This window comes from Poromitra crassiceps (assembly GCF_964638095.1).
Source record: "Poromitra crassiceps genome assembly, chromosome: 14".
Taxonomy (NCBI): domain Eukaryota; kingdom Metazoa; phylum Chordata; class Actinopteri; order Beryciformes; family Melamphaidae; genus Poromitra; species Poromitra crassiceps.
The window spans coordinates 6725503-6750502 of record NC_139633.1 but is presented as its reverse complement, the minus strand read 5'-3'; the positions used below and the strand labels follow the sequence as shown (position 1 = coordinate 6750502).

At 47.1% G+C, this 25000-nt stretch overlaps 1 protein-coding gene across 3 annotated transcripts in view; it reads left to right on the top strand.

Annotated features, from left to right (window-relative positions):
- Positions 1 to 25000, top strand: part of slc30a6 (solute carrier family 30 member 6) — a gene marked incomplete at its 5' end in the record, with an annotated part of 89939 nt that overhangs the window by 35404 nt on the left and 29535 nt on the right. For 2 of the 3 annotated variants that reach the window (XM_083650458.1, XM_083650459.1), the window contains 4 exons: positions 8094 to 8136; positions 11087 to 11152; positions 19807 to 19887; positions 24342 to 24377. In XM_083650458.1, coding sequence (XP_083506584.1) covers positions 8094 to 8136; positions 11087 to 11152; positions 19807 to 19887; positions 24342 to 24377 — 226 coding nt within the window. The remainder of the gene's footprint in view (positions 1 to 8093; positions 8137 to 11086; positions 11153 to 19806; positions 19888 to 24341; positions 24378 to 25000) is intronic. The other variant, XM_083650460.1, reaches the window with a different exon arrangement.

Below are 25000 nucleotides of genomic sequence, written 5' to 3'. Positions count from 1 at the left end.
GACTTTGGTGGTTTCAGTACGCAGGAAGAAGAGGAAGACGAGCATTAGTGACTTGACTTCTCTGGTTACAGGTTTGCTGCACATATAGCCTATTGTTGTGTGATTTTGTCTGGGGATTAGTGACCTGACTTTTGTTTTGTTTTGTTGAAATGTTAATAAATGGGAGCTTCCCCAAACAGCCATCGCTTTCCCGACATTCCTCTCTGTGCACGAACCCTTTCATATGGTAATTAAACATCAAAACACCCGCGGCTTATAGACCGGTGCGGCTTATAGAAGAAAAAAATAGTCAATTTTGGTCCCGCGGCTTATACACCGGTGCGTCTTATAGTCCGGAATTTACGGTAGTAGTCTGTAGGCAGTGGAGGTAGTAAGTAGTAGTCTGTAGGCAGTGGAGGTAGTAAGTAGTAGTCTGTAGTAGGGATGTCAATTTTCGGTTAATTTCACTTTCGATTAACCGACGCTAATAATCGATTAACCTATCGGTTAATTCATAATTTTTTAATATAAAAAAAAAAAAATTTTTTTTTTTTTTTTTTTTTTTTTTTTTGTCTATTTACTCAATGAGCTCATGCCCAAACAAGGCGTGTCTATTTAGATGCTGAAATGTTAATGCTTTTTGTGTTAGAATTTCTAACACAAAAAGCATTAACAAGCATTAACAAAAAGCATCAACATTTCAACACAAATTCTTTTTGTGTTAGAATTTCTAACACAAAAAGCATTAACATTTCAGCATCTAAATAGACACGCCTTGTTTGGGCATGAGCTCATTGAGTAAATAGACCAAATTTTTTTTTTTTTTTTTTTTTTTTTTTTTTTTTTTTTTAAATATTAACTGATAGACCGACAGCAATAACCGAACAACGACGTTAGCGACGGTTAATCGATTAACGGTTAACCGTTGACATCCCTAGTCTGTAGGCAGTGGAGGTAGTAAGTAGTAGTCTGTAGGCAGTGGAGGTAGTAAGTAGTAGTCTGTAGGCAGTGGAGGTAGTAAGTAGTAGTCTGTAGGCAGTGGAGGTAGTAAGTAGTAGTCTGTAGGCAGTGGAGGTAGTAAGTAGTAGTCTGTAGGCAGTGGAGGTAGTAAGTAGTAGTCTGTAGGCAGTGGAGGTAGTAAGTAGTAGTCTGTAGGCAGTGGAGGTAGTAAGTAGTAGTCTGTAGTCTTTACAGCAATATGAGGTTAGTTAACATGTTACACATCCTGCTCTAACCAGTCACCACTCACTACCAGGAAGTGTGTGTGTGTGTGTGTGTGTGGGTGTGTGTGGGTGTGTGTGTGTGTTTGGGCTGCTCCTCTGCAGACATCATTAAATATTCATCCTCCGGTTCATATTTCTCCACACTCATCTCTCCATCCAGCATCTCCTCCTCCCTTCCTTCCTCCCTCCCTTTCTTCCTACCTCCCATCTGCCCGCCAAGATGATGATATCACTGTAATTGTGATGTCACTGATGATGCCACAATGTCTATGACATCATTCTTCTTCTTCTGTGGTGTTTTATGGCAGTTGGCATCCTTTATGTTGCATTACCGCCTCCTTCTGGATTGATCCATTCACTGTTTTCCTCCAGCCTACAGTTCTGTCACTCTCTATGACATCATCACTGGTGTCACTAATGATGTCACAATGTCTGACATCATCAGTGATGTCACCTGAGCACTCGATGATGCGAAGTTGAACAATTGTGCGTTGCGCATGCCAGTAGGTGAGCAATTGTGCGCTGAGTGATGTCACTCGAGCAATTGTGATGTCATCAGCCTCCTCCCTCTGGAAACGATGCAAATCACAGCAAATGACAGAGCTTTGAAATGTGGAGCCAAAGCTCATTGAGACACTGGAGAGCTGGACTAAGAGGAACACACCGCTCTCTGTCTCTCACCTCATTTAGAGTTTCTCACTTCAAATGTAGAAACCCTCCATCTCTCTCCCTCTACACTACCTCCTTCACTCCTATCCTCCTTCTGTCCTTTCCTTCCTTCTACCCCATTCACCTCTCCTCTCTCCTCCCCTACCCTATCCCCCCTCCTCCTCTCCCTCTCTCCTCCTCTCCTCTCTCCTCCTCTCCTCTCCTCCCCTCTCCTCACTCCTCTCCCCTCTCTCCTCCTCTCCCCCTCTCCTCTATCGATGAGTCTGAAAACAAACAGGGATTTTAATCCTTCACTCTGTTCTGGGTATTGAGTTCCAGCCCTGTGGGGCGTGTGTGTGTGTGTGTGTGTGTGTGTGTGTGTGTGTGTGTGTGTGTGTGTGTGTGTACCTTTATGTCTACGTGTTTCATATATACATACAGTATACATGTGTGTGTGTGTGTGTGTGACTGTGTGTGTGTGTGTGTGTGTGTGTGTGTGTGTGTTTGTCATTGTGTTTGAATGTGTCATCTAACTTCTGCCTGCATGTTTGTGTACACGTGTTTGTGCATTTGTCTCTGTGTTTGCATTGTCTGTCTGTACATTCCTGTGTGTGTGTGTGTGTGTGTGTGTGTGTGTGTGTGTGTGTGTGTGTGTGTGTGTGTGTGTGTGTGTGTGTGTGTGTGTGTGTGTGAGTAATGTCCCGTCTGGTCTGTTTGTTGGTCTGGTTTCACGTCCGCACGTCCTCTGGGTGTCAGTGTTTGTAAGCAGGAGATTTACAGTGGAATCGAACCCGGGGCTGTGTGTGCGTGCTTGTGTGTGTGTGTGTGTGTGAGCGTGTGTGTGTGTGTGTGTGTGTGTGTGTGTGTGTGTGTGTGCGTGCGTGTGTGTGTGTGTTTTGGGGGTTATATGTAAACCTACCCTGGTACAGCGAGGGGAAATTTCAGCCCGCTTATTGATTGAGCTCGGCGTGCCTCAATGCCGGCTGGGTCACTGTGATGTTGCTATTGGTATTAATATTATTATTGCTATTATTATTACCTGCTGTACGTCTGGTTTTAATTCAACACAACAAGATGAGCTGAAAGTCCATCGATCGCTGTGGACCAATCTGCTCGCTGCACATCACAATAGTAACAGGATACATACAGCAAAGAAAAACTGATTCTAATAGACACAAATATGCAGGCAAATACAAAGTATTAAACATACACATGATCATTACAACTTAGAAATCACAAAAGTTTATGAGTTAACCTTGGTGCCATACTGAGACACAACAGATGGTATTATGTATGTCTGCACAATACAATTGTCTATTTATTGTTTTATTGACTGCAAAGCACTTTGTAGGAGTCATAATAATACTGGTATTTATGGATGGCGCTTGTCCTTGGATGGGAGACCATGGTGCTGAAAGTGGTGTTGAAAGACCAGCAGGAGGCGCTCTTCCCTCTGGTCTCATGAGTAATCTCGCCATCTCTAATGCCCCAGGGCAGAGACAGGGACTCTGTCCTGTGAGTGAGCAGCACCATCCTTTAGGCGTAAACCCAAGTCCTGACTCTCTGTGCTCAATAAAGATCCCATCGGCACTCTTTGCAAGAGTAGGAGTGTAACCCCGGTGCCCTGGTGGGTGTAACCTCGGTGCCCTGGTGGGTGTAACCTCGGTGCCCTGGTGGGTGTAACCCTGGTGCCCTGGTGGGTGTAACCTCGGTGCCCTGGTGGGTGTAACCCCGGTGCCCTGGTGGGTGTAACCCCGGTGCCCTGGTGGGTGTAACCTCGGTGCCCTGAGGAGTGTAACCCCGGTGCCCTGGTGGGTGTAACCTCGGTGCCCTGAGGAGTGTAACCCCGGTGCCCTGGTGGGTGTAACCTCGGTGCCCTGGTGGGTGTAACCTCGGTGCCCTGGTGGGTGTAACCCCGGTGCCCTGGTGGGTGTAACCCCGGTGCCCTGGTGGGTGTAACCCCGGTGCCCTGGTGGGTGTAACCCCGGTGCCCTGGTGGGTGTAACCTCGGTGCCCTGGTGGGTGTAACCCCGGTGCCCTGGTGGGTGTAACCCCGGTGCCCTGGTGGGTGTAACCCCGGTGCCCTGGTGGGTGTAACCTCGGTGCCCTGGTGGGTGTAACCTCTGTGCCCTGGTGGGTGTAACCTCTGTGCCCTGGTGGGTGTAACCTCGGTGCCCTGGTGGGTGTAACCCCGGTGCCCTGGTGGGTGTAACCCCGGTGCCCTGGGGGGTGTAACCCCGGTGCCCTGGTGGGTGTAACCTCTGTGCCCTGGTGGGTGTAACCCCGGTGCCCTGGTGGGTGTAACCCCGGTGCCCTGGTGGGTGTAACCTCTGTGCCCTGGTGGGTGTAACCTCTGTGCCCTGGTGGGTGTAACCTCTGTGCCCTGGTGGGTGTAACCTCTGTGCCCTGGTGGGTGTAACCTCTGTGCCCTGGTGGGTGTAACCTCTGTGCCCTGGTGGGTGTAACCTCTGTGCCCTGGTGGGTGTAACCTCTGTGCCCTGGTGGGTGTAACCCCGGTGCCCTGGTGGGTGTAACCTCTGTGCCCTGGTGGGTGTAACCTCTGTGCCCTGGTGGGTGTAACCTCTGTGCCCTGGTGGGTGTAACCTCTGTGCCCTGGTGGGTGTAACCTCTGTGCCCTGGTGGGTGTAACCCCGGTGCCCTGGTGGGGTGTAACCTCTGTGCCCTGGTGGGTGTAACCCCGGTGCCCTGAGGGGGTGTAACCTCGGTGCCCTGGTGGGTGTAACCTCTGTGCCCTGGTGGGTGTAACCTCTGTGCCCTGGTGGGTGTAACCTCTGTGCCCTGGTGGGTGTAACCCCGGTGCCCTGGTGGGGTGTAACCTCTGTGCCCTGGTGGGTGTAACCTCGGTGCCCTGTGGGGTGTAACCCCGGTGCCCTGTGGGGTGTAACCCCGGTGCCCTGGTGGGTGTAACCCCGGTGCCCTGAGGGGGTGTAACCTCGGTGCCCTGGTGGGTGTAACCCCGGTGCCCTGAGGGGGTGTAACCTCGGTGCCCTGGTGGGTGTAACCTCGGTGCCCTGGTGGGTGTGACCCCGGTGCCCTGGGGGGTGTAACCCCGGTGCCCTGAGGGGTGTAACCTCGGTGCCCTGGTGGGTGTAACCCCGGTGCCCTGGTGGGGTGTAACCTCTGTGCCCTGGGGGGTGTAACCTCGGTGCCCTGGTGGGGTGTAACCCCGGTGCTCTGTGTGGGGTGTAACCCCGGTGCTCTGTGTGGGGTGTAACCTCGGTGCCCTGGTGGGTGTAACCTCGGTGCCCTGGTGGGTGTAACCTCGGTGCCCTGGTGGGTGTAACCTCGGTGCCCTGGTGGGTGTAACCTCGGTGCCCTGGTGGGTGTAACCTCGGTGCCCTGGTGGGTGTAACCTCGGTGCCCTGGTGGGTGTGACCCCGGTGCCCTGGGGGGTGTAACCCCGGTGCCCTGAGGGGTGTAACCTCTGTGCCCTGGTGGGTGTAACCCCGGTGCCCTGTGTGGGGTGTAACCCCGGTGCCCTGGTGGGGTGTAACCTCGGTGCCCTGGTGGGGTGTAACCCCGGTGCCCTGGTGGGGTGTAACCTCGGTGCCCTGGTGGGGTGTAACCCCGGTGCTCTGTGTGGGGTGTAACCTCGGTGCCCTGGTGGGTGTAACCTCGGTGCCCTGGTGGGTGTAACCTCGGTGCCCTGGTGGGTGTAACCTCGGTGCCCTGGTGGGTGTAACCCTGGTGCCCTGGTGGGTGTAACCCCGGTGCCCTGGTGGGTGTAACCCCGGTGCCCTGGTGGGTGTAACCCTGGTGCCCTGGTGGGTGTAACCCTGGTGCCCTGGTGGGTGTAACCTCGGTGCCCTGTGGGGTGTAACCTCGGTGCCCTGGGGGGTGTAACCTCGGTGCCCTGTCTACCTGCCTGCCTGTCTACCTGCCTGTCTGTCTGTCTGCCTGGCTACCTGCCTGCCTGCCTGCCTGTCTGCCTGTCTACCTGCCTGCCTGTCTACCTGTCTACCTGCCTGCCTGTCTACCTGTCTACCTGCCTGCCTGCCTGCCTGTCTGCCTGTCTACCTGCCTGCCTGTCTACCTGTCTACCTGCCTGCCTGCCTGCCTGTCTGCCTGTCTACCTGCCTGCCTGTCTACCTGTCTACCTGCCTGCCTGTCTACCTGTCTACCTGCCTGCCTGTCTACCTGTCTGCCTGTCTGCCTGTCTACCTGCCTGCCTGTCTACCTGTCTACCTGCCTGCCTGTCTGCCTGTCAGCCTGCCTGTCTGCCTCTCTGAGTGTGGCTGTGGGTGGGTGGGCCTCTCTGTCAGGATTACATGGCGTCAGGTTGGCCAACATTGACGCTGGTGGGAAACAAAATGTTCCTCTCAGCACAAAGCCGGCCTAATCCACTCTCATCATCCCACACAGCACAGCCTGATTACACTAACCTGGCAGACAGACAGGTGGTAAGGCAGACAGGTGGTAAGGCAGACAGGTGGTAAGGCAGACAGGTGGTAAGGCAGACAGGCACTGAGCCATTCATCCAGGCCCTGTGGATCGCACTGAATCAGTCAGTGGCTCGCTGGATGACTTGTTTTACTAGATGATAGATTAGCTGACTGACTGACTCTTTGGCTGACTGGTTGACTGTGTGAGTGTCTTGCTGACTGGTTGACTGTGTGAGTGTCTAGCTGACTGGTTGATCGCTTCTTACACGGCCTGAAATTGGGCGCAGGATTGCGGGAATCCCGCATCTTTTCTGCAATTCCCGTATATTTTGAATTTGTGATACAGGAATATTCCCGCATAAAAGACGCGAGTGACAGCAGAGCAGATGGAGGGAGAAACGTGCAGCCAAGTAACGAGCTGCTGCGGTGATGCAGAGACGTGCACAACAGTTTGGGGGGCCAGGTGCATAAGTGAAAAAGTGCACAACAGTTTGGGAGCCAGGTGCATAAGTGAAAAAGTGCACAACAGTTTGGGGGGCCAGGTGCATAAGTGAAAAAGTGCACAACAGTTTGGGAGCCAGGTGCATAAGTGAAAAAGTGCACAACAGTTTAAGGGGCCAGGTGCATAAGTGAAAAAGTGCACAACAGTTTGGGAGCCAGGTGCATAAGTGAAAAAGTGCACAACAGTTTAAGGGGCCAGGTGCATAAGTGAAAAAGTGTACAACAGTTTGGGGGCCAGGTGCATAAGGGAAAAAGGGGCACCCCCTCATAAATATTTATAAAAAATAAAGTGAAATACAAGTCAGGCCTGGATAAACACAGAGTAACCAGTGACACACTTGAAGTGCCCCTCTGCTACCAATTTACATGTAAAACAAACAAATAAATAAATGGATAAATAAATAAAAATATATTTATTTTCTACTTGTTGGGTCTGTGTCGCTTGTACTCAGTGCATTTCCTCGTCAAACTCTGACGCGGAAAAAAAAGTTGCTTGTCACAAAGAAATAACACTCGTTTGACGACTTATTTGAGGGAATGTAATTATCTTATCTATCACATCTGCTAACCTGTTGCTCTTTGAACAACTCTGGATATTTATCGGCGAGATGTTTGGCCAAGCTGGACGTGATTTTCTCCCTTCGCCTGCAGCTTTGAAACATGGTTTACAGACGCAGACGGGCTATGACTACAGTATGTTGTGTCAGCAGCGTAACAGGGGGAGGGAGCTGGGAGGATTACACTGGAAGAAGCGCCCATAGTTCCAACTGTTGTACTAGACCAGAGACCTTTTAATAGATAGAGACACCCCACTCCAGGCTCTGCCAGTCATAAGAAATGTTTATTTTCCGGTCTCCTAAATGGGCGTGGTCATCAGCTTGTGATTGGCTGTCTGTCAATGGTATGAAACTTCATTGGCTGACCAGTCTCCTAGGTGTGCGTGGCAGTGGCGGAATCTCTGTGGCACAGATACAGGAAGTGACTGGAAGTTGGGGTGTCTCTATCGATATTAAATGTCTCTGACTATACTCATCTGTCTCCTGCAGTCAAGTGGGCAAACAATTTGATCTAGAGTTTATGTATTCGGCTAAATTGCGATGTGTTGATAATGGTGATGAATTGGTTTGAATTGAGTCATGACCCCAAGAATGAAAATGGAAAGATCCCAAAGATTCCCTATGTTCATGAAATAACGTGTTTCTCCACTGACATGATCAACCTTCTGATCAAAAAGCAAGCGTCCATTCTCTCTGATCTTTTCAGTAGAAGCATTTTGAACCCTATTCCATTCATTTAGCTGAATTGTGACATCTTTTCCGCCTGTGTTTTGTCATTTCAGCCTTAACCGCCTACACGTACCTCACCATCTTCGACCTCTTCAGGTGAGTAACTGCTACAAACTTCTCCTCTTGGGAGAAACATCTTGTGACCCAGGTTAGACTTTCCCAACAATGTCTCAAGTTACCTGGCTGTTATCATTCAAAATATATTCTGATTGCTTGTGTGTGTGTGTGTGTGTGTGTGTGTGTGTGTGTGTGTGTGTGTGTGTGTGTGTGTGTGTGTGTGTGTGTGTGTGTGTGTGCGTGCGTGCGTGCGTGTGTGTCCTTAATCATTTGATCAGAGTAAGTGTCACTTATTTTTAGGGATGCACCGATATGGAAATTTTGGCCGATACCGATAACCGATATTAGCATTGCTGTTATGTGCCAATAACCGATATTTACCGATGTCGATATGATCTGTATAAAAAGTTTCACATTTCTATGATGATGATAATCACATTTTGCACATAATGAAAAACACACTTTGAGTTTGAAAAAGTAATGCATTTCTTTATTTCCAAAACATTTGGAAAAGCCCATAAATCATATATTTACCGCATTGTTTCCTCTCAATGTGGAAATTTTCGCTGATACCGATATTAACATTGCAACAGGCCGATGCCGATATGTTAAAAAATTTACTAACATCAGCCGATACCGATATTGCCAATATATCGTTTATCCCTACTTATTTTAAATAGTAGATAGTAGGGCTGTGGCGATTCACTTATCTCCCGATTCGATACTATCACGATTCTTGGGTGCCGATTCGATTTATATTGCGATTCTTAATTATTGCGATTCTACGATTATTGCGATTCGATATTACGATTTATTGCGATTTTTGTTTATTTTTTTCTTTTCTTTTTTCAGTTTGTTTGCTTTTTTACACTAGATTAGAACATGGGAAAAGTTGAATCATACACTAGAGACTGTATATTATATATCATGAGTAGGGCTGGGCGATATAGTTAAAAACAGGGGCGGACTGGGATCATAATTCAGGCCGGGCATTAGATACCAAGCAGGCCAGGCCGATATGGGCCAACGCGCGTGAAATTTGGGCCGTTTGAAGCCAGATTTGGGCCGTTTGAAGTCCAATTTTACAATGAGATGCACCCACTTTAACCCTGAAGTGTAATTATTACTTCAGACTAACTAATAAAGTAATAAAACCACTAGTAAACCAGTAGGCGGCGCCTGGCCTGCTGTTCAGTGAGTGGCCTGACTGCAAGCACAATTTTTTTTTTTTTTTTTTTTTTGCGATTATCGATTCTGGAATAAAAGATCGATCCAAAAAATTGTGACATTAAAAATCGCGATACTTAGCACGTTAACTGCCAACGACGTATTGATACGTCAAGCAGAATCCAACCGTTGACTGCCAGCGACGTATTGATACGTCAAAAAAATCGTTTTTTTTTTTTTTGACGGTGGGGCGTTGATCAATCCCTTTTACGTCTCCTATACAATTATTGGAGGTATTGAATGTGTATAATCTATTTTACCGACCCACTAAGTGTTGACAGTGCTCCCCCAGACGAGCGAAATCAAAGAAAAAACTGCCGCGGGAGCAAGCCATTCAAGGAAATGGCGAGGCGATTTTACAGTAATCCAGACTTGTCTTGCCCGAGAGCGGCCGCGCAGGCAGCAGCACACAGAGAGCGGAGAGCGATTTGCAAAATAGATTATAGGTGAAACACACTTTGAAACACCTCAGAAAGGCCAGAATCAACATCTGCCCATCGCCCACGCATTCCCCGGCCCATCTTGACTCGCACAAGGAGCGTCCGCACGCAGGCAAGCAGGCAGGCAGGCACGCAGGCAGGCAGGCAGGCAGGCAGCAGCAACGCGCTTCTGACACGCCCGCTGTAGAGCCAGGAGGAAGGAGGAGAAGACACACGGAGGGAGGAGTTTGAATGAGAGGGGTGTTTCCTGCTGTTATGGAGGAAATTACTGTTCAAAACTATTGTTTAGAATGTCTGACGGTCTTACTGATGCCAAAAATGAATGGTTAAAGTGACTTTTCTATCGAATTTCACAAAAAGCCATTTATCTCTGAATAAATTTCCAGACGCTGAAACCATGCTGTACTCAACGGCTAATATCTACATAACTACTAACTCTACAAACTAACTCTTTTAGACAGAGAAAGCACACATTCTATTAGTACTTTTCTGAACTTTGTGTTCACAAAGTCCAACCAGAAAATTATGCTCGGCTCTTGTAAAATGAGCCAGAATCCTCAAAAAAAGGCCTGGCAGAAGCTACCTACAGTAAAAAAAAAACGGCTGGCAGTCAATGTGTTAGGTGAATCGATTTTTTCCCCCCACCCCTAGTAGATAGCTACGCCAACATTTTGGGAGATTTGCTTATTTGGATGCCTTTATCATCACTGTGCGTTCCCTACAAAGAGCGGTACAGCCCTCGCTGCTACTTTGCTAGCGCTTTGCATGTGCCTGTGTACAGCGCATGCGCTGTGTACAGCGCCTCATGGCAAACGAGGAAGTAACTTCACTTACTCTTGGTTAGTTTGGTTAATCTTTGTTAGATCTCGGTGTGTGGATTTACTTTGAAAATGGCCGTTTCTAGTAACTTTGGATTATTATTTCATTGCGTGGTGAGTACACGAGTCACAACATGTACATGTGAGTGTTTCTGGCGCTGTTGCAATGTGTATTTTGGGCGACTGAACGGGAGTAAGCAGCTGTATCGTTCACTAGCATTGTAGCGCTAGCTAAGTAGCAAGGAGGGCTGTAGCGCTCTTTGTAGGGCACACACAGTGACGATAAAGACATCCACATCTCCCAAAATGTGAGCGTAGCCCTTTAACATTAGAAAACAAATGTTTTTAATTAATAAATAACACAAGAAGTGAACTTTAGTCGACCTCTCTTTCTGTTTCTGAGTGTTTCTAACTGGCATCTAACATTTGTCTCTTTCTTTTCCTCCTATCCTTTCTCACTCCTTCCTCCCTTCCCTCCTTCCTCTCCTTCTTTCTCTCCTCCAGTCTGATCACATGTCTGCTCAGTTCCTGGGTGACGATGAAGAAACCCAGTCAGCTCTTCTCTTTTGGGTGAGTTCATGACATCACACTGCATCACACTATGTTCACTGTGTCACACACTATGCTCACAAGTTGGCCTGTACTCTCTGGTACCTGGTCTGTAGTACTCTCTGGTACCTGGTCTGTAGTGCTCTCTGGTACCTGGTCTGTAGTACTCTCTGGTACCTGGTCTGTAGTACTCTCTGGTACCTGGTCTGTACTCTCTGGTACTGTACCTGGTCTGTACTCTCTGGTACTGTACCTGGCCTGTACTCTTGGGTACCTGGCCTGTACTCTCTGGTACCTGGCCTGTACTCTCCGGTACCTGGCCTGTACTCTCCGGTACCTGGTCTGTACTCTCCGGTACCTGGTCTGTACTCTCTGGTACCTGGGCTGTACTCTCCGGTACCTGGTCTGCACTCTCTGGTACCTGGCCTGTACTCTCTGGTACCTGGTCTGTATTCTCGGGTACCTGGTCTGTACTCTCTGGTACCTGGGCTGTACTCTCTGGTACCTGGTCTGTATTCTCGGGTACCTGGTCTGTACTCTCTGGTACCTGGCCTGTACTCTCTGGTACCTGGCCTGTACTCTCTGGTACCTGGCCTGTACTCTCTGGTACCTGGTCTGTATTCTCTGGTACCTGGTCTGTACTGTCCGGTACCTGGTCTGTACGCTCTGGTACCTGGCCTGTACTCTCTGGTACCTGGCCTGTACTCTCTGGTACCTGGCCTGTACTCTCTGGTACCTGGCCTGTACTCTTGGGTACCTGGCCTGTACTCTTTGGTACCTGGTCTGTACTCTCTGGTACCTGGCCTGTACTCTCTGGTACCTGGCCTGTACTCTTGGGTACCTGGCCTGTACTCTCTGGTACCTGGCCTGTAATCTCTGGTACCTGGCCTGTACTCTCCGGTACCTGGCCTGTACTCTCTGGTACCTGGCCCGTACTCTCTGGTACCTGGCCTGTACTCTCTGGTACCTGGTCTGTACTCTCTGGTACTGTACCTGGTCTGTACTCTCTGGTACCTGGCCTGTACTCTCTGGTACCTGACATGTACCCTCTGGTACCTGTTCTGTACTCTCTGGTACCTGGCCTGCACTCTCTGGTACCTGGTTTGTACTCTCTGGTACCTGGTCTGTACCTGGCCTGTACTCTCTGGTACCTGGCCTGTACTCTCTGTGCAAATGGCAGTAAATCTCTAAGTCTAGTTGTATTTTTTTTTTTTTACTTAATTTTTATTTGGTTTACATCAACATTGTACATCATTGTATTCCTTCGATTACAGTTGTTTGCTTTTTCCTTTTCCTTTTCCAGCAGTGTGCTTATTGTACACATTATCATTGTATATACACTCATAGCTTGTAATGACAATAATAATGAACACCAAACCTGAAAACAAACAAATAAAAAATAATAATAAACCTCCACTCCAACAAATACATATGTCCAGCAGCGCTTCATAGATAGGGAGAGCAAGAGAGAGAGAGAGAAGAGAGAAATTTACATCGGGGGAACTAGTGTGTATGTATGTATGTATGTGATATCTATAAAAAATGTGTGAGAGAATGGAAATTAGACTCGGGGGGCGTACAGCATTGGGTAGTAAACCTCATTGCATTAATAGAATTATGACAGTCTTTTAACAAAAATTGGTTTCTGAAGCCTTAGTGTGTAAGTGATTTGCTCCATCTGGTAAATATCCCACACTTTTGAATCCATATATTATATGTGGGAGGATCTGGTTTCAGCCATCTTATAGTAATACACTTTAAGCTGTAGTTAGTAGTATATTTAAAAGATATTTTGTTGGCCAGTCTAGTTGTATTTGATAGAGAAATAAATGGTGTGATGGTGCAGTCTGCTGACTACCGAACTTTCCCCCCATTGGTCAGGAACATTTCAAGCTGAGAACGTGTTTTTGCTTTAAGCCGTGTGTGTGTGTGTGTGTGTGTGTGTGTGTGTGTGTGTGTGTGTGTGTGTGTGTGTGCATATGTGTAGTTGACAGCTGACCTCTGACCTTAAGGTGTGGAAGAGTGGTGATTGAGGGGAAAGCTGCTTTTCAGCTCCACTTGGCGCTTATAGTGTGTGTGTGTGTGTGTGTGTGTGTGTGTGTGTGTGTGTGTGTGTGTGATCGCCCTGTCATCCATTAATTCTAGTCCAGATAATAAACTCCTCGTTGGGCGTGATCTCTACTGTACTTTACTGGACTTTAGTGAAGTGTGTTTTAGTGTTGTTTACTGCAGTCAACTGTAGTTTTGTGTGGTATCATCTAGTTTAGTTAAGTGTAATTTACTTTACTCCTGTGTCATTCTTGTCTTTGTTTTTATGCCTTCATATTCTGCAAAGCACTTTGTGAACAGTTAAAAGTTGCTCTCCAAATAAAGTGTATTATTAAAAGTGTATTATTTTAGTTTAGTGACGTTTAGTGGGCGCTTAGTGTTAGCTGTCCCCCACCGAAGAGACAGAACGCTCTCCGTCCGGTTGTTTGTTAGTCACACCGTAATGTTGACTGTGTGCCACTAGGGGGCAGCATTGACAATGAATTGGACTGCCCCAAGGGTGGATCTACATCACTGGTGTACTTGTTTAGTGTAGTTTTTATGTAGTCTAGTGTATTTACTGCAATATGTAGGTTAAAGTAGTGTAATCTATTGTTCTTTTCTTTTGTAGGTTAGGTTAGTTTAGTTTATTGTAGTCTAGTAGCTAGACTACAAGTGAACTAGACTCTAGTTTACTACAGTATAGTTTGTTGTTGGCAAGACTACCAGGGTTTAATGCAGTTTTGTTTGTTGTTTTGTTTTGTAATGCAGTTTTGTTTACCTACATTACAACACAAATATATGTTTATGATTTCAAGTTGAAAATCAAGCACTGGTCCACTGTACAGTAAAAACAATCAAGTAGTGGTCCGCTGTACAGTAAAAACAATCAAGTAGTGGTCCGCTGTACAGTAAAAACAATCAAGTAGTGGTCCGCTGTACAGTAAAAACAATCAAGTAGTGGTCCGCTGTACAGTAAAAACAATCAAGTAGTGGTCCGCTGTACAGTAAAAACAATCAAGTAGTGGTCCGCTGTACAGTAAAAACAATCAAGTAGTGGTCCGCTGTACAGTAAAAACAATCAAGTAGTGGTCCGCTGTACAGTAAAAACAATCAAGTAGTGGTCCACTGTACAGTAAAAACAATCAAGTAGTGGTCCACTGTACAGTAAAAACAATCAAGTAGTGGTCCGCTGTACAGGAAAATGTGTTTGGAGTTGACAGGTGGTTTTCTGTATGGCCCTTGGCCCCCTATAGATTATCCACTGCAGGCCGTTGGTAGTGCCACACCTGACCTCTGAACCCGCAGACATGGAGGCGATTAGGCCGCACAACAGAGGAGGGAGGGCGGAGCTAAGCCGAGGCATTAGTGTGTGTGTGTGTGTGTGTGTGTGTGTGTGTGGTCGATGATGACTATGAGTGTGTGCGTGTGCGACGTGCATGTTTGCCCGCAGTGCCAGTAAACATAGCCAACATATTAACCTGTAGGTGTTGGCTCATCGGCTCACTGGCTATACACATGGTCTCTGTCTTACACACACACACACACACACACACACACACACATGCAGACACACACACACACACACGCAGACACACACACACGCACGCACGCTCACACACACACACACACGCACACACACACACACACACACACACGCACACACACGCACACACACACACACACACACACACATCCAGTATGCCCCCCTCTGAATAGGAAAGCAATGGTTTATTTATTGCATAACTGGATCGGTCTCTGTCAGTTTGTTCGTTAGTTAGTTCATTTGTTTGTTAGTTTGTTAGTTTGATTCTCAAAGTCAAACCAATCTTGGCTTGAATCTTCCTCTAATGTGATCTGTATAAGCACAACTCTAGTTTGTGATCATGACATGAACACGTTTGAGTCTTTTTATCAAGCAAAGATATTAAACATTAACATTGCAGGTTACCGTTTTGCAAATGCTAACATTTTCCGTGCATCTCTCTTTCATCTCATTGTAAAATGAATGCTGTGTGTTTTTTGGCTGCTGGTCAGCCTAAGGAGGACATTTGAAGACTCGCTTTTATTTCTAGTAACTTATGATGGGCATTTAGCATTCTTTTAGGGCTGCAGCGAACCATTATTTTCATTGTCAATTAATCTGTTGATTATTTTTCCGGTTAATCGATTACCGTAGTTGTTTGGTCTATAAAATGTCAGAACATGGTGAAAAATATTGATCAGTGTTTCCCAAAGCCCAAGATGATGTCATCAAATGCCATCAAATGTCTTGTTTTGTCCACAACCCAAATATAATCAGTTTACTGTCATAGAGGAGTAAAGCAAGCAGAAAATATTCACAAGAAGCTTAGTCTCTTAGAACAGACGAGTTGGCTTCCGCAATTTTCAAATGCTCTCGCCATACCGTCTGTACGTTAGACCCCCAGAACATGCACAAGGAAGTAGTGAAAAAAACCTTCAGACCGGAAGGAAGTTCGACGGAATCTGACCAATCACGACACGCGTGTCCACGAAAAATATGTTCCCCCCGGAAATAAACCGATGCAGGTTGCTAATGCTAGCAGTGCTTTAGAATTACCATGGAAGCTACGCCGACGAAACCGGTGAAAGAAGACCCTGATAGACGTAAACGATGTATCCGCGGCTTGGAGGAACCTCGTGCAAGACGTGCACTTATTCCAGAGTTAAACGAAAGTGATGAGGTAAGTTGCTAACGTTACTGACCTTATCGTTCGTCTTACTAATCAGCGTTAGCTAACGATAGCTACAGCAGTATACAGCTAGTTAGCTAATGTTAAATTCTGATTGGACGAATGAGCGGAAGTCCCGCCTTTCAACTTCCTTTTCCGTTTGGTGCATGATTCTCCCCCACGAAGTACAGACTGTATATAGCTGCATCCGCCGGATGTAGATAAGACAGTCTGTTTTAAGAGACTACAAGAAGCTGGAATCAGAGATTTTTTTTTGTCTTTTTCCTTAATTACTCAAACCAATTAATCGATTATCAAAATAATTGGTGATTAATTTACTAGCTATTTCATAGATTAAGTGAATAATCGATTAATTAGTAAAATAATTTCTCAGGTGGAGGAATCAAACAGATTAAACCAAACAGATAATCCACAATCACCAGCGCTTTTATAAAACACTGAAAACACCATTCAAAGTGCAGTGTTGTTGCTGCTCTGCCTCTGTCTGTCTGTGTGTCCATGTCTCTTCAGCAGTAACCCATAATTCCACTTAACTCTCTCACTGTCAGAGTCAAGGCATTTTATTTTGAAGATGGTGGCTGAAGGAAGTTGTTCATTAGCTCGTAGCGTTTATGCGGGGGGGGGGGGGGGTCAGATGGACAGGTTTAACCTCTATAAGCCCAGTGAGCCACTCCCTGCTGCACGATCGACCCCACGACCTCACGACCTCCCACTGACACCCGCGGCCTGTATCTGTAAGGCTGCCCATATTAACCAAGCCCCCAGGAATAGCGCTGGGCTGTGAAGCCATTTGAACCTGGTGGCGAAGCTCTGTATTGCAAGTCACGTGACGCCATGCATCCACTTGCATGGGGACCCCGGCAGCTGTTAAACCCAGGGGATTTTTTTCCGGGTGTCACTCAAAGTATAAAACGACTCTTTTAATTATCAACAAATTTTTTATGGGGCATTTTTGGGGCCGGTGTGCAGCATGCATAGCAGGGCCCCTACATTCGACTCTGTCGCCAGATTTGAGCATGGATTCAGGTTCTAAATGTCTTTCCACACTCCCAGCATGCATTTCGGCATAAGCTCCCAGCATGCATTTCGGCATAAGCAGAGGCAGAACGCAGCAGAGAAGACGCCATAAGCTCCGGAAAGTTTTTTACAATTTAAAGTTTTATTTCATCACTAAATTAATTTCTGATGACTTTTGATGCCTACAAGCAGGGTAGTAGGTTTCAATAAGTGCCACTTTACGAACATTTATGGCGAAAAATGGCAAAAAGTTCCAGAGCACAATTGGCTGCATCTACATCAGCTGAGCTTTTTATTTGTGTAGTACTGCACGGACGCTGCAGCTCCACACTACTTTTCTCGCGTCACCAGGCTCTTCTCTGCGAGAAAGAGGAGATTTCCCTCGGCTCGTGCACGAGCGGGGGCGAGCCCGGCCTTTGACACAGAGAGAGAGAGAGAGAGAGAGAGCTCTGTGTCACTTCCTGAAAGTCTTCGCTCTTAAATGTTTATATACTTGGCCAATACGTATCTATCATACAAACAAAGCAAGCTGCCAAACGGTAATGTCTTCATTTAATTAATGTAGAACGCAAAACATCCTTAAACCCGCATTCCTGTGATTAAACCCGCATTCCTGTGATAAAGTTAACGTTTGAGTCGGCTTTAAAACGGAGGGTGGTGGAGGTGGGACGGACTATTTTATTTCGTGGAAGACTGATACCAATTGCCCGAATGATTAATTAATATGCTACGTGAACGTTAGCAGTCCATAACGTTACAGCGTATAATAAGCTATTCCCCGAACGATTAATTAATTAATATGCTACTTGAACGTTAGCGGGTATTTTAGCCTATGCAGTAGGATAAGTAATAGGCAATAGGCTACCATGCACCGGCCCTATGCCAGGTTTCCACCTGGCCTTGTTTCTTCAGAAGCCACTAAGAGCCGTATACGGGTGTATTTTCTTCTTGTAATACAATCCTTGGGTGGGAGGGGTGGGAGACGTCATGGAACACGTCATGGCACACATGCGCACTTCGCCTTGGGCTGCATGGTCAGGAAGTAAAACCAGGAAGAAAAAGCCCCCATGATGGCTTCATGCGCCAGTGAGCAGCCTCCATCCGAATGCATGGGTGGGCGTGGCACGTCCCCTATCCAGTTATTTTAATACATCCAGGATATTAACAATGCCGCTATGGCCGATAACCGATATTACGGATTTCAATATGATCTGTATAAAAACAAGTTTCTATGATAATCAAATTCTGTACATACTGAAAAACACACCTCTGACACAGTACACGCACTACCTGGCAGTTAGTGTGGTCCACCTCTGACACAGTACACGCACTACCTGGCAGTTAGTGTGGTCCACCTCTGACACAGTGCACGCACTACCTGGCAGTTAGTGTGGTCCACCTCTGACACAGTGCACCACTACCTGGCAGTTAGTGTGGTCCACCTCTCACACAGTACACTACACTACCTGGCAGTTAGTGTGGTCTACCTCTGACACAGTACACACACTACCTGGCAGTTAGTCTGGTCCACTTAACTAGAAATACAAAAACACAAATAGAACAAATATAAAATATAACTTGAGTTAAGAAAAAAGATCAAATATACACAACATGCTGTCTATAACTTAAAAAACGACTAAATAAAAAAATATCGGCATATCGGCCAACATATCGGCCGATACCGATATATCGGTTATCGGCCAATATCGGTGGACCGATATATCGGTCGGGCTCTATTTCTTAGACACAAATAAATCAAGTTGATCCTCTGTACTCTGTATGACTTTCTTTCTAAAGCCTTTGCGTTTCCTTCAAGACAAAGGGCCATCTTACGCACAGTGCCAGGGCTAGGACATAGACATAGACATAGACAAGGTGTTCTATTTTAGACCCTTTCTTTGGGCCATAACTTACGCCAAGTGCAAGTTTGATCTTTGCTAGTTTCTAGCACTCAAAATCTCCCTTTTTTCCTCTTTTGAATGACCACTGAGTCAGTACATCAAAGGATGTGTTTCAGTGACTCAGTGGTCATTCAAATGGAAAAAGTGGAGATTTTGAGTGCTAGAAACTAGCAAAGATCAAACTTGCACTTGGCGTAAGTTATGGCCCAAAGAAAGGGTCTAAAATAGAACACCTTTTTGGTTGCTGCTTGATTCCTTTTGTTATTTCATAGTTTTGAGTCGTCACTGTTCTTGATCCAAACTGTGACAAATAGGACAAATGGCCAGTGTTGTAACAGTGTTGTAACAGTTGTAACAGTGTGTGTTGTAACAGTGTGTGTTGTAACAGTGTTGTAACAGTGTGTGTTGTAACAGTGTTGTAACAGTGTGTGTTGTAACAGTGTTGTAACAGTAATGAACCTTGATCCATGTCTCACACTATGCAGTGTGTTGGCTCCTTCAATTAGATGCATTTGGGCATGGAAAGTCATTGACAAATCATTGAATTTAAGGTGTGTGTGTGTGTGTGTGTGTGTGTGTGTGTGTGTGTGTGTGTGTGTGTGTGCGTGTGCGCGCGTGCGCGCGTGTGTTTGTGCGTGTGTGTGTGTGTGCGTGCGCGTGTGTGTTTGCGTTTGCGTGTGTGCGTGTGTGCACCATGAGCATCTGTATATGAAAGACTGTTTGTACTCTGCTGTGTGTGTGTGACTGTGTTTGTGTGCCTTTGTGTTTCATGTTTCTTGTATGTAGAACACGCCCCAGGGTGCTGACTGCTCATATGCTCACTCCTCTGTGTGTGTGTGTGTGTGTGTGTGTGTGTGTGTGTGTGCTCAAATTGTTGTCACGTGCTTTGCGTCATCTGAGAATATAGCTGTTTACACAGCACACACATGCTGCCTCAGCCTGTGTGTGTGTGTGTGTATTTATTTATATGTATGTTATGGTAGTATGTCATCTCTCTCTCTCTCTCTCTCTCTAGGTTTGAAAGACTGGAGGTGTTAGCTGTGTTTGCCTCCACTGTTCTTGTGCAGCTGGGAGCCTTGTTCATCCTGAAGGAGAGGTGTGTATGTCACACACACACACACACACACACACACACACACACACACACACACACACATATACATACATACATACATACACACACACACACACACACACACACACATACATACATACATACTGTACATACACACACACACACACACATACATACATACATACATACATACATACATACATACACACACACACACACACACACACACACATATATAGTGTACACACACACACGTATACATACACACACACACTAGGGTGCATCAAAATACACATTTTCAGAATATTGATCTGTCTGGGTGCTAAAAGTGTTACCATCCATGGAAAAACAACACATGTAAAATATTTTTGCAATACGTGGTGATCTAGGGGTACAACGGCACATCAGCTTTTTCGGCAGCAGGGGGTAACTGATCAATTGGTTCATTTTATGCCATTCTCTGGTTCCATCACTTTGGGCTTAGGTTTCAATGTTTGGTTTAAAAAAGAAGAAGCAGCAAGCCATGTGGCAAAGAATTCACCTTCACCATTTTATTATCTTCCAAAAAATCTCTGCTAAATTAATCATTCCCACAAGAATGTTCTAAACTTCAACTTTCTCTGCTTTGGGTCCCTAGCCTAACATAACCAATAACCATTCCTGTCGGAATTACATTGGGGAGGGGAAAACATAACTGCCACGAGAACTTGAGAGCTGATCTTTCTCGCGGGGGGGGGGGGGGGGGTTAGTGCTTGTTCGATGGGAGCTTTGACACGGTTCGAGGCGGCCAAGGTCGTCTTGGAGCAGGTGCGGCCATTTTATGGGAAGGCCAATATCCCGATGGTGAGCGATCGTCGAGCATGCGACAAGATGGTGGCGCTTGTCGACGCTAACAACAAGCTACGGTGCATTCCGCAGGACAGGCGCTGCAGTGAGGCTACAGCTCGACTAGTGGACGCAATGGAGCACAGGCTGGATGCCACATTCCCGCTGTGGTCTCCAAACGCAGAGGAGATGATCCACAATCCAGAGGACATTGCTTTCCTGGCCAGCATGAAGGGCGACAGAGTGGCCACATTTGGAGCGTTTGATGCCAAGCTGCAATCCAAGGTGAAGCGGCGTCAGGAGCGTGAAGCAGCCCAGCAGGCATACCATAACAAGGAGCAGCAGAAGATGACTGCAGCGTCCAGCATGGCGGTGTTGGAAAGCCAAAGTGATGAGGATAGCGACGCAGATGAAACAGCTGCTCCACCGGCTGAGGACACACCCACCCACGAGTATAAGAAGACTGGCACCACAGCCTTCATTCCATCCAACATCCTCAGCCGGCCGAGTCTTGTGTCACTGGCTACACGGTTGAAGATCACACCAATGCAGTAGGCTGCCTTCACGCGCGGCCTGATCGAGGAGTCAGGTGGTAATTCGGCAAAGATCTCTACATCCTACGCGACAGCAGACCGAGCACGCCACCACGTGCTGGAGGCAATCAGTGAGGAACGGCATGAGCAGTGGACACCACCTCCCATGTGCACCCTACACTGGGACAGTAAGTTGACGCCAATGCTCAACAATGTACGCCAGTTAGAGGAGCGTCTGACAGTGGTGGTCGGAGATGCGGAGCGGCTCAAACTGCTCGGTGTGCCAGCATTCATGAAGGGGACAGACGAAGCATGTGGAACGATCATCGCCCGGCTGACGTGCAAGCTGCTGCAGGAGTGGTGCTGTGCTGACCAGGTTGTCAACATGGCATTTGACACCACCGCATCAAACACTGGCCATCTCACGGCAGCCTGCATCGCCATTCAGCTCTCAATGGGTCGACCACTGCTCTGGTCTGGGTGTCGGCACCACATCGGCGAGGTGCTCCTCAGCCACATTTTCACTGACCTCAAGGTGGAGACGTCACGCTCGCCAGAGGTTACATTGTTTACACGTCTGCGGGATAACTGGAACCTGGTGCCACACAAGGACAGCGACCCATTGTCCTGTTACATTCCAGACGCCGCCGAACCACCGTTCCTGGTCAAGTTGCGTGGTGAATTCATTGAGTGTGCTGCAGGAGTGCTTGACTACAAGCGAGGTGACTACCGTGAGTTCGTGCAGCTGTGTCGTGTGTATCTGGGTGCAGACGGTCCAGCGCACACTCCAGTTACCTTCCAACGGCCGGGAGCACTGCACAAGGCGCGATGGATGGCCAAGCTGCTCTACACACTCAAACTGACCTTGATGGAGCAGCACATTGCGTTGCTTCCTCAGGGCACATCACCACGCGGCAGCAGGTGCTGAAGATTCGGGCGTTTGCCAACTTTATCACGCACATCTACGCAACGTGGTGGCTGACCTGCGACAGGCCGTAGACGCAGCATGGAATGATCTCACACTCTACCGCCACCTGTATGCTTACAAGTCTGTTGACGAGGGCATCACAGCATCAGCGATTAAGGCGCTGGAGCGGCACCTATGGTACCTGACAGGCGAGATGCTGCCCCTGGCACTCTTCAGCACCAAGGTGCCAGTTGGCGAGCGGCGCGCACTTGCAAATGCCATCTTAGAGCACAAGCCGGCTGATGTCCCAATGCGAGCCCCACAGCTCTGCTTTGACACTGGTTTCGGCAAGCCGAAGTTTCCAACCCTCTCGCCGACCACCAGCTTGGCCGACCTCGCCAACCCAGACTGCTGGTTCGGCATGTATCAGCTGCACATTGATCCAGCGTTTCTTTCGCTTGATGTAGAGGATTGGGCTACCAGTGCGGAATTCCAGATGGGTGCGGTGAATGTACGTGCCATCAATGTTGTGAATGACTGCGCCGAGCGTGCCGTCAAACTCACATCAGACTTCGTGGCAGCAGCCAGGGGAGAGGAGCATCTGCAGAATGTACTGCAGGCAGTGGAGCATGACCGCTCTAAACAGCCAAAACTGCGCAGCTGCAAGCGCAAGCTGGACCAGGACTAGGACTCTAGTCGTTGCTCAATGGTTGCTTCAATGTTCTCAAATAAATAAATGTTCTATTCAAATTCAAATGTTCTGTTAAAAAATAAATACATCTTGTTCTATTCAAAATGTTGTTCTATGCATTTCTAAAATTTGCCTTGACCCAAAAAGGCAGATTTTCGTATTTTTCACATGCTGTGTTGCACCCCTAAATCTCAATCAATTTTCCCAAAACTTTGCAAAAGTCATTTTTATGTGTCTCATAACAAAATGCAACCCCAGACAGTTTGATATGTTGAGATTTAATTTTTACATTGCAATTTGATGCACCCTAACACACACACACACTCAAGGTGGACAAGGAGCGTGGATATTATTACAGTATTTGCTACGAAATGTTGATACATTCAAGTGGAATTGTTACAGAACCCAACCAATCATCGGCCCTCATGTCCCTCCGGCAGATCCATTCTAGCATTGGGCATTTGGCCACGGGTTTGTAGGACAGAGCTGCCCCCGTCCTGCAAAAACATGAACATAACTAAATCTCTCTCTCTCTCTCTCTCTCTCTCTCTCCCCCTCTCTCCCTCTCCCCCCCTCTCTCTCTCTCTATCTCTCTCTCCCTCTCTCTCCCTCTCTCTCGTTGTCCTCGCTTTGCCTCCTTCCTCCACGGGGCAGACCACACACACACACACACACACACAGGCATGTCATACAGTGCACTGCATGTCATGAATGGTTTAGTAGGTCAGCAGCTCAGAGCGAGGAGAGAGAAACCTGTGTGTGTGTGTGTGTGTGTGTGTGTGTGTGTGTGTGTTCAGGCTTTCACAGACTAGTCGACTATCAAAACCACGAGTCGACACTATACATCTTAGTCGACTAATCGTTCATCTGTGGTTTTAGGAATAAACAATATAAATAAATGCATTGAACATAGATTTGTTTGAACAACCATTTTCTATATTAGGCCATGTTAAATAAACTGATTTGAAGGTATTTAGAGAGGGAAAGACTCTTTTGTAAACAGCCTCTCAGAGCCAATCAGGACACTGCTATTTCACATACCCCCAGGTTGGTCCCGCCTACATTAGTTAACCCTCTACTGGCTGTTTTTGAGACCTTTTTGACGAGAATTGGTCATTTTTATCGGGTGAAATAAATATGATATATCTCCCGCGATATTAATGGACTAAGTCAACTACTTTCTGGGAGTAGTCGATGAAAATTCACAAGTCGTGAATGTGCGTGTGTGTGTGTGTGTGCGCATGTGTGTGCGCGCGCGTGTGTGTGTAGGTGTAACTGTTTTGTTTATGTCTAACGTTTTTTGCGCTGACATATGTGTGTTGACAATGTATTTCCTGTTTTTCTCTTGTTTGTTCACTCCGTGTCTCCTTTCGTTCATGTCTTTGTCTTGATCTTGCTCTCTCTCTCTCTCTCTCTCTCACACACACACACACACACACACACACACACACACACACACAGGCATGCAGTAGTCCCACCTGGCCAGTGTTGTTGACTGTGTGTGTTTCTGTTTTGTTAGTGTGGAGCGCTTCATGGAACAGCCTGAGGTCCATACGTGAGTATTACACACACTCACTCACACACACACACACACACACACACACACACACACACACACACCCACGCACACACACACACGCACACACACACACACACACTGTGCCAGCTGTTGTTGGAACAGAACATCCCACACATTTGGGTCAGACAGTCAGGTAGACATTCACCCCTCCTCCCTATCGCTCACTCTATCTCTCTCTATCACCCTCTCTCTCTCTCTGATTTCATGTGATTGGACGGAGGGACATGGCCAGTAAGCAGATGGACAGGTGTCTGCTGGCCAAGGTACAGACAGAGAGAGAGAGAGAGAGACAAACAGATAGACAGACAACTCTCTCTCTCTCTAATCTGCCACTGGCTGATTGTTTGGAGCACTTGTTAGGCTCTTAAAGGGATGGGCCCGTGGTGATACAGACACTTAAAGGGATAGTCCATGTGATGAGTGTTTTGAAGGGTGCCAGAGTGTGTGTACAAGTACATGTGATGTGCATCATGTTAGCCTCGTCTTCAATACAGGGAAGTCAGGGAATAAATATCATGGCATTTTACAAATGGGCCACTTTGCAGGAATAAATAAATAATAATACTACTAATAGATAGGGATGCACAATATGGATTTTT